The sequence below is a fragment of the Condylura cristata genome, unplaced genomic scaffold, assembly GCF_000260355.1.
Source record: "Condylura cristata isolate star-nosed mole 26May11 unplaced genomic scaffold, ConCri1.0 scaffold00004, whole genome shotgun sequence".
NCBI classification, from domain to species: Eukaryota; Metazoa; Chordata; class Mammalia; order Eulipotyphla; family Talpidae; genus Condylura; species Condylura cristata.
Window position 1 is genome coordinate 64,055,845 of NW_004567105.1, and position 16,841 is coordinate 64,072,685.

At 48.8% G+C, this 16,841-nt stretch overlaps 1 protein-coding gene across 3 annotated transcripts in view; it reads left to right on the top strand.

Moving 5' to 3' along the window:
- The window catches only part of ZDHHC3 (zinc finger, DHHC-type containing 3), a 44,710-nt gene that overhangs the window by 6,625 nt on the left and 21,244 nt on the right, over window positions 1–16,841 (top strand). For 2 of the 3 annotated variants that reach the window (XM_012720298.1, XM_004676256.2), the window contains exons 2-3: window positions 5,778–6,107; window positions 15,067–15,191. In XM_012720298.1, the coding sequence (XP_012575752.1) occupies window positions 5,802–6,107; window positions 15,067–15,191 (431 nt within the window). In that variant the 5' untranslated portion in view covers window positions 5,778–5,801. Of the gene's footprint in view, window positions 1–5,777; window positions 6,108–15,066; window positions 15,192–16,841 lie in introns of those variants that run through there. The other variant, XM_012720299.1, reaches the window with a different exon arrangement.

Below are 16,841 nucleotides of genomic sequence, written 5' to 3' on the forward strand. Positions count from 1 at the left end.
TGCATGTGTACAGGAGTAGATTTTATAAGAAAGTGGTTATGAGACAGGAGGCAAATTTAATTTACTGTCCACATCCGGATTTCCTCAGTGAATTTAATGTATATAAGGTTTGGTTTGGAGGTGGGTGATATTTTCCTTTTTTACTATTCATTTAGTTTTTTTGCTGAAGGTTGAATGAGGCAGGTAGAACTAGGCAGACTCTCCTGTTGAAGGAAAAACAACATAAGCTTGTTGGTAAAGATCTTACAGACGAGGCTAGGGAGCTCTCTGCCTGTCTGAACACCTTCCTTGGCTGATAGTGTGTGACGTGGAATATAAAGAACCTTTCCTCTGGACCTCACCCTTACTTTGTAGAAAAGATCTGGTGACTCATCTGGGTTTTTTTCCTAAAAGAATCATTTCTAAAATGATTCATGGTTCATTCTTCATTTTTCTAAGAACCATCTAAAAATGAGTGTAAAATTTATAATGCTTTGGCCCTCCCTGGTGGCGCAGCAGGTTAAAGCACAGCACTGTAAGCCAACCTCAGCCACTTCAGTGTGAGTTCGACCCCCGGCCCAGGGGTGACCCACATGGTGCAGCCGACCTCTCCTGACCCACCCATTGCTCCCCTCAGCAGTGTACTTCGTCTATCTGCCTGTTCTGCTCCCCACTCTGTCTCTGGTCAAACCTCTCAACTACCCCTGCACGTCTGGCCAGTACCCCAGTTCTGTATGCATAGAGAAATAAATCTTTTTTTTTTTTAAGGTACAATGTTTTTGGATCCTTATACAAATTAAGAAAATTGTGGCTCAAATAAGTTCATTTTCTGCTAGATCAGATTCATTTCTAAAGCTTCCAGGTATGGTCTGTGTATTCATCTTTAAAGTTGCCAGACAGGTTTGTGAATACTTTTGTGCTTTTAGTCTATCACTCTAAAATGCAGGTTCAAAAGGAGGCAAATACTATCTTCTTAAGATAGTTTGACTTATAGCATAGAAGGTTATTGCAGTGCTCACTGGGATGAATTTCAACTGAGAATTATGACAGAAATATGAACAAACATGTTACCTTCTTTCTATGTGTCTTTTAGCTGAGTTATTTACCTGTCTAATTAAAAATTAATTTAGATGAGAATTCAGAGTTTAGGGCAAGTTTAGGAGAACTCATGTCAGCCCCCCAATAGCAGCCCAGAACGATACCAGATACATTAAAACTTAAAATGTTGGCCTGAAATGAATTTTGGTGTAAGTTAAAAGCCTGCTATTTAAGGGTTTCTCCTGCTTTGCTGATGTTCATGACACCTGCTAAGGAGTTGATGAAACTGAGTTTCCACAATGTAATTCCTAATAGTAAGAACCCAAAAAGTGTAAGGTTTTTGTTGTTGCTTATTTACTAATATATTTATCTCTAAGGGAAAGGTTTTTGTTGTTGCTTATTTACTAATATATTTATCTCTAAGGGAAAATAACTATGCCTGCTTTTGATTTTGTCAAACCTGTGTACCTGTGTACAGGTACTTCACACAGCCCTTAATGGTTAGGTTCATTGCCCTGTGTTAATTTAATCTTTGAATCCATGCGTGGCTGAGTGCAGTCTTTAGGAAAATAATTTTTACTGTATTTTCAGGTACTTCAAGGATTTGATTTTAGATCTAGCTTAACTATTCCATGAATAGCTTAACTTTTCTTGTTCTCATGAAAGTAGATTCAATAGAACTTGTTAACAAAGAGGTGCTGTGGTTCTTGGGACACTGTCTGGATTGAGAATAAAAGAGCTTGGGCTTTCCTACATCTAACATAGGACTTTTAAGTATTATGTGAAAGTCATGTTTTGCCCTGTTCATAAAGCATGAACTTTGGGGCGGGTTTTTAGGCCAGGTGATGAATTTATAAGGATTTGCCCTTCATTCAACAAAAGATGATAAAAAACATGTATTATTGCTGGATTCTGCCAGTCTGGGAGTCCACCTAGCTAGTCCACCAAAGGGCCACCGCATGATGGGGCTTGTGAGTTTGAATTTAGCACCCCCCTTTTTGAATCCTTGGAGCTCCTCAGCCATGGGTAGATGGCATGAATATTGAGTCAGGTGGTGCACTCAAGGCCAACCCAACTACCCAACCCCTGGGACTCCCAGGCCCCCAGACTGCACTTTACTAAAAACTTCTGTCTATGTCTGTCAGGGTTCATGGGAGAACACGCTCATGGTCAGGCGTAATGAAGCACATGTGTTGGAAATGGTCTAGAAGCTGTGTGTGTACTTACACGCGTGCCCCAACATAGGAAACTAACACTAACTTCAGTCATCTCTTATTTTTGCTTCTGAAACTGAGAAGGAAGATGAATTTCCTTAGACCTATATGTGCCCTCCACAGAGCTCAGATTGTCATTCTGACACTGCATCTTCCTTAGCACCTGGATTGCCAGCTCTTGGAAGCTCCAGACACCCCTGCTGCTTTGAGCCTTTTCACCTATGACTTTTGTGGGCCCAGAGCTTAGCCCCTTCCCCTCTCCGGGTCTCAGTGCTGACCTCTGTCAGGACGTGAACTACTAACATGGCAACACCTTGCTACAAGACCTTGTGGTGTTGCCTGCCCACCCAAAATAAAGTGTGGGTTACTTTAATTAAAACCACAGTATGTGGTCTTTGTTCCCCTTCTGTGGTAAACTGTCACTTAGGGAAAGAAAAACTCAGTTCCACCAAACAGGATATATGTGGAGAATTGGTAACTGCACACACAGAAACGACAGTAGCCAGGAGCGGAGAAGGACAAAGGAGACCCAGAATTGCAGTGATAGTCCAAACGGGGCTTTGGTATGAGATCAAAAACCCAGTGTATCTTTGGTGCCCCGAGGATACTATTATCTAACATACTCTAGTAATTGATGTTCCCGGCAATGACTCTGGGTCATTCCAAAGAAATAGAATGTTCTTGTACTTGAGACAGGAACCGTTATAATATCTTTTTTGGCTGTCTATGATTTTGCTTTTTAGACTTCCGTCTTAACTATCCAAATGGCTCAAATGTGTTCTACTTAGGAACAAGCCTGCAGTTACCCGGGAAACTTAACTTTTGTGGAAGGCCCTATTCCTCAGCACAGCCACACATACAAACTCAGCTCCAGTTGAGTCCCTGCCATACGTACAGTCAAAAATGAACGATAGGGCCCTCCCTGGTGGTGCAGCTGGTTAAAGCACAACACTAAGAAGCTATACCACTTCAGCATGAGTTCGATCCCCACCCCGGAGGTGACCCACATGGCACGACAGACCTCTCCTGACCCTCCCGCTGCTCCCCTCAGCAGTGTGCTTCGTCAGTCAGCCTGTTCTGCTCCCCACTCTGTCTCTGGTGAATCCTTTCACTGCCCTGCACCTCTGGCCTGTACCCCAGTTCTGTATGCATAAGTAAATAAATCTTTTTTTTTAAAAAATGAATGCTAGCCAGAGGATAGGATACAGTCAACTGCTCTGAATATAATTTAATTTCTGGGAGTATCTAAACAGGAGCACTGCTCTAAAATGTATTTGCCTTTCCAAAACCTGCACCATTCCTGACGATTGAAGAACAGTTTGATGACGTGCACAGATAATGGTGAAAGGCCTCTGAGGCTGCAGGTGACAGGAGGTTTGCTGCCACAGACATGGGTGGGATGAGTTGTAGCCTGCCATCTCTGTCACCCCCAGTGTCCTGAGGGAAAGCAGGAGCTGGGGTGGATCTGTTACCCAAAACCAGTGGTCAGCAACTCTATAAAGAATCTGAGAGTTAATACTTAAGGCCTAGAGTCTCCATCTGTCATCCCATCCTGCCATTACACTGTAAAGGCAGGTGTCGTGGTACGTGATCAGATGCTGTGGCTGTGGGCCAATAACTTGGAGTTTATATAGTAAATGTGGGGACATCTGTCATATACATACAAATCTCTGCAGCAGTAGGAAATCCAAGAGAATGATCACATCTGGAGGTTATCAAATGTCGAGCTTATCAGTTCATGAGTTGTGGGATTTTAGCTTTTGACTGGTTTGGTTTGGGTTGAACAGAGTTTAGAATTTTAGAATTTTCTGAACAGAAGTTAAGTCCCAGGGTTTCCTGCTCTGTGATGTCCTGCTGTCCTTCCTTTGGCACTTTAGAAGGCATCTCTGCAGCTAGGTTATACCAGCAGCAGTAATTGCCACTGTCTTCTGGAGAGCACAAGCTTGCTTTATTAGAACAGTCTTGAGATTATTAGAAAATTCTGGTTGATGGAACATCGGGAACCACTGGCTATTCTGTTTGTGTTGTGATTTTTTTATTCCTCTAGATTTCTTGTTCCCTCACTCCCAAGACAGAGTGCCCAGAGTGTGACAGTCACTGACAGCTACACAGTACACATTTATAGTCACGGCCCTTAATTCTCAACCACCCCAAGGGCGGACCACCCTGGCCTTCTGCCTTACGAGTCTGTGCAACTTCGAGCATGCGATTTTGAGCAGTAGTTACTGTGCTGCCCTCTCAGCTTTCTGGACACATCTTCATTTTTCATGCTGTATTCAACCCAGGTGACCCCTGCCGCTTTTTTTTTTTTAATAGGGCAGGGGTTGTGAGGGCAGTGAAGGAAAATTGTGTAAAAAGAGCCCAGCATAACCACTTCAAGCTTGCACTTGCCCTTCAGAGCCGCCGTCTTCTGAAAAACACAGCCAGTGCTGCTCTTGAATGATTTCCGCTGCTGTGAAGTTAACTTGAGTTCTCTAAAGACAGATATCTTTGAACTAGGTGACGAGTGGCTTTTCCATGGCACCTGTATCTGGTGAGAAATCTAGTTGGTGATGCCGCAGCCACAGAGTTTAAGATAAAGAATTCAAGGAGGGAATCTGTACTTTGTGCGTGGTCAGACAGACTTTAGTTTTTGATTCTAAATCACTCCGTTGCTGTCAGACACGCCAGCTGCAGCTGTGAGGGAGAAAGGGCACGTTGCTCAGCACTTGTTTCTGAAGGAGTGAGTGTCTCTCCGAGACCTGTGACTTGTACTGCGTGTTCCAGTACATAGCATTCAACAAGCATCTCCAGGCCCTGCACCCTCACTCCGGCCCCTTGAGAAGCGGGCTGGGGCTGGGATGTGTCGTTTTCATGGCAGAGCCCCACAGCAGGGTGAGGAAGCATCTTGGGGCTCATTGTCCACATTCTCTCTACTTGCCCCATTGCCCTCAAGGGGAGCAGACCTCAGAGATTCTCTTATTCTGAGAAAATAAACCATTTTGTCCATAGAGCTAAAAAGCCTGGCTTGTTTCAAGAACTTTCCCCATCCTGTACAGTGAGTTAGGATGTCTTAAGGTTGCAGCTTAAGGCCAATCCTAGGTGACCACTGCGTTCTTGTTACCCCAAACAGCCTCAACATATGAGGTCAAAGAGTTTTACCAGAAGACTTGCTCAGCACTCCCTCCCCGAGCCTGTCCCCTAGACCAGAACATAAGCATTTCTGTGGAGACACGGTCTAGCCAGTGACTCCCTAGTAAACGAGAAGACCTGGGCTCTAGCCCTGCCTCCAAGTTGGCATGTTGCTGCCACTGTGATCCTGGTATTTGGCTTTGACAGCCGCCGTCTGCTAGCTGTCATGTAAAGGCTTGGCACTATATCACAAAGGCCAAGTTAACCCTCAGGAGTACGGAGGAAAACTCACTTGTAAGTGAACATAGTGGTTAATGCGCCTTTCCACGAGAGAGACACACGTAAATGCTCAGGGCTCACGCAGATAATTCCTTCACGTCGTCTTGATGACAACACAACACCAAATTTCTGGGTTCTTTCCTCTTTCTCTTCCAGATGCCAGTATGGACAGAATAGTTTATGATGCTTATCCCCACCCACCACTTCCGAGACATTGAGCGGAAACCAGAATACCTCCAGCCGGAGAAGTGCGTCCCACCTCCCCACCCCAGTCCTGTGGGAACCATGTGGTTTATCCGAGACGGCTGTGGCATCGCCTGTGCCATTGTCACCTGGTTTCTGGTCCTCTATGCAGAGTTTGTGGTCCTCTTTGTCATGCTGATTCCATCCCGAGACTACGTGTACAGCATCATCAATGGAATTGTGTTCAACCTGCTGGCCTTCTTGGCCCTGGCTTCGCACTGCCGGGCCATGCTGACGGACCCCGTGAGTATGTCTGGGCTTGTTTTGACCAGCCCACACTCTCCTCTGGCCCTGGCATGGCCACAGCCTGCATGATTCCCCTGACCCTTGAGAATGTGGAGAGCCAGAGGGCTGGGGTAAAGGTGGGAAACTGGACTGAGGCCCCACCGGGGGAACACCATCTGGGCCACAGCCTGTGTGTCTTGGCGAACGATAACAGATGTACTGTGAGGTATTTGCTAGTGGAGCCTGCTCTGTGGGAGGGGCTTGCTGTGGGGGAGCCAGGCTGTAGCTGGAAAAGCACGATAATGTTGGAGACTGGGGCCAGGTGATCGGAACAGAAAGCATGTTGGGGGTTGGGTCCGGACAGAGCTGCCCAGTGAAGGGAGGACTGGAGCCAGGTGGATGTGAAATTAAAGCCATATCCAATTCCAGGAACCTGCACGGAAAGGCCTGCACTTTGTTTGGGCGAGGCTCACCTTTTCCTGAAAAGCTGGACAAGCCTGTTTCAGGCCGCAGCAAGTGCCTCTTGGTGAATATCAGTGGGTAAAGCGGTGCTGTTCTGCCGATGACTTAGCTAAATACACCAAGCTGTGCAAGTGGCTATTGAATGTTGTGTGCCCTGGTATTAAATCCTCCGTCCCTGTTCATTATCTTGTATGGGAAAAGCAAGAGAGTGTGTTATTTGACAAAGACCTCCTATGGCTTAATTATCTCAGTGTGTTGGACAAGCGTGTTTAAATGAAGAGAGGGAGAGTGCTGCCCGTGGTGGGGCACCGCTGCCAGGCCTGATGCCTGTGGGCCCCGGGGAAAGCACAGCAACAATGATGGGTCCTGAACTAGTTTCCTTCTCGAAGGGCTCCATTTCCTGCTGGTTCAGCTGGCAGATTGTTAATCTGCCCCAAGGGAAATCAGCTTGCCCGGCTCAGTCGCGTGCCAGCAGTCTGTCCAGGCAGTCCCTCCTCGTGCACCTGCCTCGGAAGATCACGTACACCCGCAGACAGGCCTCCTGACCATCTGAGCCAACTCTGGGATCAGAGTAGCCTGCAGGACATGAGGTGCGAGACTGTGGCCCCAAGTGCACCCAGTCAAAAGGGGGCAGAAGAGTTTTCCGTCAGTGCCAATTTATCATGTTGAAAATAAGTTAAAGGTTTCTTCAGAAATTTTTATGATGCCCTTGCTATTGGAGATGCAGGAAAAAAAGGTACTATTTTGCTCAGCCCCAGGCACATTGATACCCTCAAGGTGCCCACCGTCTAGAGAAGACAGGTGAGGCTAGTGGTATGTGACAGAAGCCACCTCACAGGCAAAGGGAGGCGCCGTTGCTGTGAGAACAGGGAGGAGGCGTCGGCCTACCGAGGCAGGAGGGGTGCCCCAGCCAGTTCTTCTCAGAGCCGTGGATATTGGCAGGGAGGTGGGGGTGGCAGGGCAAGGGCACCCTGACGATGTCGCAGGTGGATCGAGCAGCCTGCGCTGTAGGGAGACAAGACGGAGATGCGGGAGTTGTTCAGGATAGGGACCAAGAAGTGGGTTTGAGGTGGTGGTGTAAGGATGATAAGGGGCAGTCTGTAGCCCCCCCTGGGGTTTTAATGAGTGAGTGATGAGCTCAGATTGTCATTTTACAAGGATCTCTTTGGCAGCAATGAGGAGGATCCCTGGGAATCAGGAGCCCTAGAAGGCGGTATACCATGAATGGCTGGTTCTCAGTGCCCACTATACCAGAAACTCTTTTCTGAGCAATGAACATACCTGTGAGCAAGACAGACCACATCCTGGGGCCAGGCAGTAAAGACTGCTTGAACAGGTGGTTTCTGGAAGTGACACATACTTTGTAGGTGGTCAAGGAGTGTGATCAGGGTGATATGGTGATGACTTTTCTGGGGTTAAGGGGGCTACTTTAGATCAAAGGACTCTGAGGCACCCCTCTGAGGTGTGCCATTTGAGCAAGATCTGCGTGACCAGAAGCTGTGAGATAGGCAAATGGAGATCTGATGGCAGAACCGACCAGGCAGGGGAGAGAGTAGGTGCAGACTCACAGACGCTAAACACTTGTCTGGCGTCTCTGAGAAACAGGACTAAGACAGGGTGACTGAAGCATGTGTGTGGAGGCAGAGGGCTGGAAAAGGCAGAGAGGCCACCAGAAGCCAGATAGGGCAGGACCTTGGAGGCCTCGTGAGAACTTTGTCTTTATTCTGAGTGCAGTAGGAAGCTATCAGAGAGCAGGATGTAGCCTGATTTTTAAAAACAATGCCCTGTGCTCATGGTGGAACTTTGAGGGTGAGACAGCCGCAGCAAGGAGGTATTGCTGCTGCCTGCAGATGTGATAGTTCGGATGCAGGTGGAGCACAGAAGCTGGAGAGAAGCTGCTGGATTGAAAGTATGTTTTAAGTCACTAATTCTCAAGGCTGGCTGCACATCAGAATCCTTCAGGGACCTTTTAAAAAGTACTGATGCCAGAGCCCCACTCTGGAGATTCTATTTTTAATTGGTCTGGGACAAGCCCTGGATATTGGGATGCTTCAAAGCTCCCAGGGGTCCCTCTGTTCAACCAGGTCTGAAAACCACTTCAGAAGAGCTAACAGAAGAGGGGTAGGAAAGGATCCCTTCCAGAGTTTTAACTTGAGTTTCAGGGGGGACTGGCTGGTGCTATTTATTGCACTGAAAAGTCTGAGAACAAATTTTGGAGGAAAAATCAAGGCTTCTGTGGTAGCCACAGTACACATCAGCAGAGATGCCCAGTGAACCATAGACAGCCAGGTCTGAGAATGCAAGAAACGGGGTGTCGGGCAGGAGAGAAAGGAGGTTTCCACCCTCGGCAAAAAAATGAAGCATCTGTCAGATGCCAACTCTTAAGGGGCCAGCTCAGAGCATATTCTGCTCGTGCCCTCCTCAGCCTGTTCCCGCTGCTTCGCCCTCGCCCGCCTGCTCTCAGTATGCAGAGCAAAGGGGTGGAGTCCCTGGAGCATTGGTGGCACCTTGAGTTTCCAGGGCGTTATTGGGGGTCCAGAGCTCACACTGAAAGCAGACTAATTAGGGGTTCCTCGATAACACAACAGGGGAGTCTGTTTTTAGAAAGGTATCACGGCGGGTTCTAAGGAGTTCCTTAATAGGATTATGGTTTGTACCTCAGGGGTTCATGTTGCCTGTAATTCTTCAGAAAAACGTACATCCTGTGGTTACAAACAATATATAACAATATGTGCCTTGTGGGTCATTGGCTTGTTGGTGTTCTAGCAGAAAAAAGTGCCTCTGGGAGCTCCCATCCAGACTGCCCGCCTGCGTCTCTGTAACAGACTCCTCCCTCTGAACACTGCTTTCTGCCTGGGGGTGTCTGCTCCTTTCCTTTTTTCATAATAAATCTGTTCTTTTGGATATAAACCCCCTCCCCCAAAAAAGATCTCTGTGTCTTCCCCAGTTTCTGTACCACTGCCAGCTTTGAAATTCTTACTCCGAATGTATCATCGGAACACCTGCCACCACCCCAGCTCTCTGGACCATTGATCAGAGCTGACGCCAATGCAGTAGAGAAAGGGGTTTACCTAGCATTTAGCAGGAGAGGAATGACTCACTATTGTGTAAGCCGCCCCCTCAGGGCTGAAACTCCCAATTGAGAAGCAGTAAAAGAGATTGGCCAGAGGGGAGTGGACAGAGAGGTGGGGCCTTGCATGGTTGGTGGGTGGACCTGGAGGTGACACAGGCCCTGCAGGAGCTCTGTCTGACTGGTGTGTGATCTCAGGGTGCCTCTCCTTGCCTGCTTTGAGGTTGTGGGATGTCGTCCAAGGAGCCATTTCTGCTCCTGAAACACCAGAACTGAGGCCCGGAGTGGCCCCACTGGCCCAAAGACAGCCTGGAGGCACCCCTGTGCCCCCACCCAATTTCACCATCTTTTCTTTTCCACCCCTTAGGAGGCTTGCCGGGTCCCCATTAAAATTTAGACTGGGGCTGTGGGACATTGTTAGTCTCTTCTTGCCCAAGTGCCAGGAAACTCTAAAGACAAGCACTACACAGCCACGGAAACTGTAGCAACACCTATAATCAGCATTGCTTTGCCCCTCCTTTCTTTTGACTTAATCACTTGTTAGCCTTATTGTATATAATCTCAGATTCAAGAAAACGCGGTATATACATCAATTTAACCACACTCAGGAAAAGAAGATGCATCTGCCACCCACACCTCCGGCTTGGACACACACACACCCACACACATCTTGCTGTAAACAGACCGCGTGGGACTCAGGCAAATGACTGCAGCCACTGACCCTAGGCTCCGCTGCCGAAGTCAGCAGTGGAAAGATCAGGACCCACTTCAGATGCGTAGGGGGTGCTCCCTTCCGGAGTCTCTTAGCAAACATTTTGCGCGCACACTGCATACAGGATTGCCAGCAAGTACAATATTTACTCGGGCTTTCGCTCGGCAGTGTGAGTTCAGGCCTGTGGAAACACAGGTGAGGAAGAGGCGGTCTAGTAAGAAATGCAGGCTGAGTGCTGGGTGTAACCAGAGGAGGGCCGCGCCCAAGTACCGGCACATCTGGTGCCAGGTGGTGGACCTGCCTCCCCTGGGTTCATTCAGCAGGATGCCATGTTCTCCCTCTTCTCATACCTGCCACTGAGCACATTAGAATTGCAGACAGAAAAATCCTTCTGGTTCCAGAGAGAAGGAAGTGCCCAATTTGGGGATTACTTACATGGCACCTTCCTGTGGAGAAGTCAAGTAGCCCAGGTCTGGCAAGGGAGGTCACCATACTCCTGCAGAGCTATTAGAATTTCTGTTTGGGCCAGGTCGTCATCGTGTCCTGGTCCCGTGACCCTGAAGCAGGGGCAGCAAGCGCTCACCCGTACGGCTTGAAGTGAGTGGCAGTGCGATTCCTTGGAGGCCCTGGTCTCTCTCGGGACCTGTCTCCTGCTTTCCTTGGCGTCCTTTGGACATTGCCATGTTACCCTAGATCCTGAATGCAGCAGACATTATTATCCCAGGCCTGTTTCACTATTAATATTAGTGTGGTGATTCAGGTTTTACAGAATGCTATGGCTTCAAAGCAGTTTTTTTTAAGCCTGTTCAAGTCACTTACTAGAAATGTTTGATAAACATGTACATTGTCTTCTGATAGAGGTATAGGTTCTAAAGTTGGATTGCCTGTGTCCACATCCTGGATCTGATACTTAATTAGCCTTGTCATCTTGGAAAGTTGTTTAACTTCTCTGCTTTAGTTACCTCATGTAAACTGGAGGAATAGCCTAGTCTCTACCTTGTAATTGTCAGAATTAACTGACAAAATATAATAAAGCACTTGGAACTGTGCCTGGCATGTAAGCACTCAATAAATGTCTGTGGTATCATCATCATTATTCAGCTTGGGTTTATTGAATACAGGTGTTTGCCAAGCCGTGAGCAAGTCACAAATTAAAAGACATTGTCTCTCTCTGCCAGGAATTTACAAACCTGTAGAAGAGATCAGTGTAATTAAATGGTAGCTGTTATAATACAAATACTACCTGCCATAGCACAAAGGCAAAGTAATAGGTTCTGTACTGGGTGTGGCCAGGAGCCATTAAGAAAAAAGCAGAGGAGATGACTCTGAGTAGGTTTCTCAGATACTAGAGCTAAGGAGGTACCTGGCAGGTTGGAGGGACGAGCTAACATGGGTTCCTGCGGAGCGTGAGAGAAAGCCCTGAAGAACACCTGCGGCTTTGGGATACTGCAGGCACTCTGTCTACCAGGCCACACTGTAGGGGAAGGTGGTGCCACTGGGTGGGGCCCAGGGCGGCTGTGGTGACCTTGCAAGAGCCCAGCAGTGAGGACTCCGCCACGCGCAGATGCTAGGAAGCTAGTGAAGGCTAAACAAGGGAATGACATGATCAAATCCACATTCTAGACAGTTTAGTGTGGACAAGAGGATGGGGGGAAGGATGGAGGTGGATGTAAGTTGCAATAGAGAGGGATTCAGGAAGGACCGAAGACACTCCCTGATACCTGGGCCACGTGATGAAGTTTTATTAAAGCCTTGACAGTGTTGTAGAGGAGAGAACATGGACTTGGAGGCACAACTTGGGGATGAATTGACCTGGTAGATTAGGTAGGAGTGTGGGGCAGAAGGTAGAAAAATTGGGGGTAGCACTAGATTGCTACCCCAGTTGGGCAGTGGAGACAGTTGTACGGTGGGCCAGGGAAGGGAGGACAGGAGGAACCATTTGGAAAGAAGGTAATAGATTTGGCCTTAGTGTGTTGAATTTGGGGAGTTTGCTTTTATTTTGTCTTTTGACCTACCAGGTAGATATATTTGCAGTTCAGGAGTGGTCTGAGATAGTGCTGGTGAGTTGATGGTCCCAACATAGTGATGGGCAAGTTTGTCCAGAATGAGTACACAAGTGGTGGTAGATGGTCCAGAATGGGCAGGATCTTAAGAAAGGAGAGGCAGGAGGAGACCCAAAGGGAGCAGGGCAGCTGGAGAGTGACAGGGAGGAGTTGTCAGTGTGGAGAACCCAGGAGGCTGAGGGCTAGAAACCGACCTGTGAACTGGTCGCAGTTACTCAGCCCCTTGGTGTGGAGGGGATAGAACTAAGTGAAAGAATGAGAAATAAGCAAAAGAGCAAATGCATAGAAATTCTAGGAGCTTAGCTATGAAGGGAAGTGAGAGTGTGATTTCCCAACTAAAAACAAGCTCTGAGGGAATAATTGGGACTCTAAAATGAGGCTTATGTTGAGGCCCTAGTCTTCAAAAGAGTTCAGTACCTGTGTGTTTAGGGCTTTGGGGGGAAGACAGTGGGATGGGAGATATGGAAAATGAAGGGAGTTTACGCCAGCAGCTCAGTTATCCTGAAAGAGAAAGGGAAGTAGGTGGGAGTTGAAGAAAATATTAGAAGTGTAAGCTCGCCACTAAGGGGAATAGTCGGTAGAGCTATATTACACCTTTCTCCCCAGATTTAAATCCAGTTCACTGTGCAGCAAATATGTGTATAAATATATATTTTAGAAATGTATGAGCATTTCTGGGTCTATAAATTTTTGAAAGTGTCTTTAACTTATGATGGACAAAGAGAAAAGACTAGAAGAATATGCACCCATTGTTAATAGTACTTCCCTTTGGGTGATACAGTTAGAGGGTAGGGCTTCAATTTTCTATTCATATGTTTTTAGGTCATGAGCAAGTATTGCTTTGGGAGTGAGAGGGAAGATCAGAGCATTTTTACCTGCAGGCTCAGGAACAGAAGCCCCCATCCAGGCCTGGGAGGCGCCCGCGCGGGGGCGGGGCAACCCGCAGCGCACACGGGCAGGGGCGGCTCAGCAGGCCAAGCCCTGCCATCTGTCCAGCGCTGCGGAACAGAATTCCTCCCATGAACTAATCATGGGAAACTCTGAAGTCTGTGGAGATAAGCTGGAAGAGCACGGTCTTTTAAAAAGGAGGCAGGGCGGGGAGCACCCGAGGCAGAGACTGCACAGTGGGGGTGTCCCCGCTCTGCGGTCTGAGGGGCCAGCCAGCAGCTGTTGGCCTGACAGATGAGCTCAGATGGGTGGGCAGGCGGGGTCTTGCCTGGGCGGGGATGAGAGTTCTCGGAGGCTTAGGCAAGTGCAGTCACTCCAGAGGGCTAGCTCTTAAATGACATCTCAGATTTAGTCTAAAAGAACAAAATACCAAATGAGAGCACCTTCCTCTTGTAGCGCTTTTATGTGAGACCTGAGCATTTCAGCATAGGAACTTGGGGGAGAAACGTTCAGTCTGTTGCCGTACTGAGCACTGTCGCTATGGCAACCCTCATCTCCACAGGTTACCATGTCTATGTCTAGTTTACCCATAACACTAGCACTAGGGGTTAGGTCAGATGGCTCTGGGCTGCCTCGAAAGAAAAGTCCTATCTGGGCCTTTCAGTGTGGCATGGAACACCCACCTGGGGCCGCCCCAGCCCACCAGTCCAGCCTTGTGTGCTGATATTGGGCTCAGCCCCACTGATATTCTCACTGCCCCCCAAATAAGCAGTGCTTACTCTCTCTCTCTGCCTCCATGATGTCCCTTCTCAGGCAGGAGCTATGTTTACCCCAAAGTCTGCCTGGCACCCATCTACACTATTCCTCAGAACAGCCCTAAAACTGCCCTCTCCCAAGAGGGAGAGGGATGTCCCTTGGCCAGTTGGCTGCAGCTTCTCTGTGCCAAACTGGAATTCTAGAACTCTCTTGTAGGATTGATGTCAGTCTCCAAAAAAAACAAGCCTCCTGAAGGTAGAGGCCCTGTTTGAATCCCAGATCATGGCAAGGAATGTGGGCGTGCAGGCTGAGCGCAAGGAGGTACCCAGCGAAGGCTGGCTGCTGAGTCCTCCTGGGCCTGGGCGTTGCCTGCTGTCCCTGTCTGTCCAGGCACAGGGCCGAAGCCAACTCTGGTGTTTTGGCCCTGCTGTTTCCCCCCAAAGCATGAGCAGCTAGCTGGGACAACAGAGTAGCCACAAGCATCCTAAGAGGATGGAGTGCACTTCTGGTCAGAGAGCAAGCGGAGTATGTGAGGGTCATGGCTGACGGTGGCTTGAGGACTCACTAAGAGCTAAATTCAGACTGACTCCACTTGAAACCGAACCTATTAAGGTTTAAACTGGCAAATTGTGACCTGGGCATACCAGACTATTAGATATTTTGCTCTCTCGAAAACTGTAGCTGATACCCGAAATTTTAATTTAAATTTGTAACTGGTGAGTTGACTCTCATTATACTATTTCCACTGGAAAGAATGGACTCAATGAAAGCAAGTTCAGTAAAATGAAAATAGGAAATCACCAGGAACAATGTCACTGCAGAGGGATTAATTTAGCATTTCCTCAGGAAAATTCTTTGTCAGTAAATATGTCAGTGTCGGCATAATTCTGAACGTGTCCTCTTGTTGTCGGGATGAAAATGTCCAGTCCGTGTGTGTGGTCGGTGCTTCCACATGACCGTCTCCACTGTGGAATGTTAGCTGTGAGGGCCCCAGCCCAGCCCTGACGCCTTTCCTCTTTGTCACAGGGGGCGGTGCCCAAAGGAAATGCCACGAAGGAATTCATCGAGAGCTTACAGCTGAAGCCCGGGCAGGTGGTGTACAAGTGCCCCAAGTGCTGCAGCATCAAGCCCGACCGGGCCCACCACTGCAGGTAGGCACGTGCCGCCAGCGCCACTCCCCGGTGCCGCCTGGCATGGAGTGCCGCTGCGTCGCCCTCCCCACCCCGTGGGTTTGCTGGATTGGAGACGGTAGCTGGGCTGGTCTCGGCCTGTCCCCAGATACAGCTGTGCCACAGCTGACAAGAGCCCTGCACAGCCCTTCACTGTCTCCGTCTTTTCTCCGTGTCTTTAAATTTGGGGAGCTCCTGCCCTCCCGCCTCACAGCGAGACAACTCGAGTTAGGTTGCGGTCACCCCATGAGGGCTGCTGCGGGACCCCCAGAGCCGGGCCCTGTTCACTTGAGTGGTGGCAGGGCTGCCCTCGAGTGAGGACTCTGTATAAAACAACTTCCAGAGGTCGTGGCAGCCTCAGGAATCAGCCAAAAAAGCCATTCCCCATCTTATCAGGAGAGATTTTTCCCTTTTGGTGTTCAGAGTTCTTTGTGGCTTTGAGTCTCCTGCACAAGAAGACATCTAGCTAAAAAGTGCACTTTACCATTACAAGTGTACTTTAAATGCTGAGTACACGCAAAGCTAAAGTCATCATTGTTTGTGACCTTTTTCAGACAGGGGTGTGTTTGGTTGGGAGGGGGCTGTGGAGGAGTGAACCGGCCCCCGGCGTCGGGAGGTCATCCTTGTCGGTCTGCGTTCAGGGAGAGACCTGAACAGCTAAATGGTGGCGTTTCTTTGTGGGCCTCGATGCTCATCTCTGAAAGACTGTTCAGTCCACGGTCAACTGCTTACTGGGCACTGGCACCTCAGCCCACTCTTTCTCATCCTCAGTCATCGTTCGTCCTCAAAGTCAGTCACCCTGGAGATAGGTAGAATCTCCTTAGATAAGGGGTAAGCCCTCGAAGGGGGAGAGGTGATGGCTCCTAGCTCACTGCTGTCGAATAGGAGAGACAGGATTGGGTCCCAGTCTGGAACTGCAGCTTGGAGATGACTCCTGTAACCTAATGTGTTACTTTTTCCTGCCTATCTGAGAGGGAGCGATGTGGAAACCTCCCGAATTAGTGGCCACCGCTTGAAGGTGAGGACTGAGGAGCTTGGGCAGGGCCCCGTGGTAGCTTCTGTCTCCTGTGAGCTTTCTGTCTCTGGGTCGGCTTGCTTCTGAGATCTGCTAGAAGCTGACTTGGCTAGCTCCCTGGGTCTAGGCGGAGGCATCTGTCTAGCCTAGCCTGCCACCCTGAGGCTCGGGCAGCCAGCTCTTTTCTAAACAACACCCACATGAGAAGGCCCAACTTGCTGATGTGTTTCCTCAGGGCAGCCCAGTGTGTGGAGCAGGCTACGGCCTTGGATTTGGAGAGGTCAGTGTTGGAAAGTGCCACCGCCGCCTCCACACTGTGTACCTTGGGTCTGGTGCCACATCTCAGCCTCAGCTTTCTCCTCTGTAGAAAGGCTGCTCCCCCTAAATATGAGTAACTGTGACTCACCAAGCTCCACAGAGGAAGCTGTTTGCTAGTAGAACCCAGGATGTGCTGGGTTTATACAGGCTGCCCCAGGAGGAGGGAAATGGGAACTGTTTTAGAAAAGAACTTTTGGGTGACCGCCGCGAGCTCTCAAACTGCCGCCACCGCCTGGCATTTTCCTTCCCGCCTCTTCCTTGCCTCTCTCCCCAGGATGATGTGAGAGAGAGATTCTTGA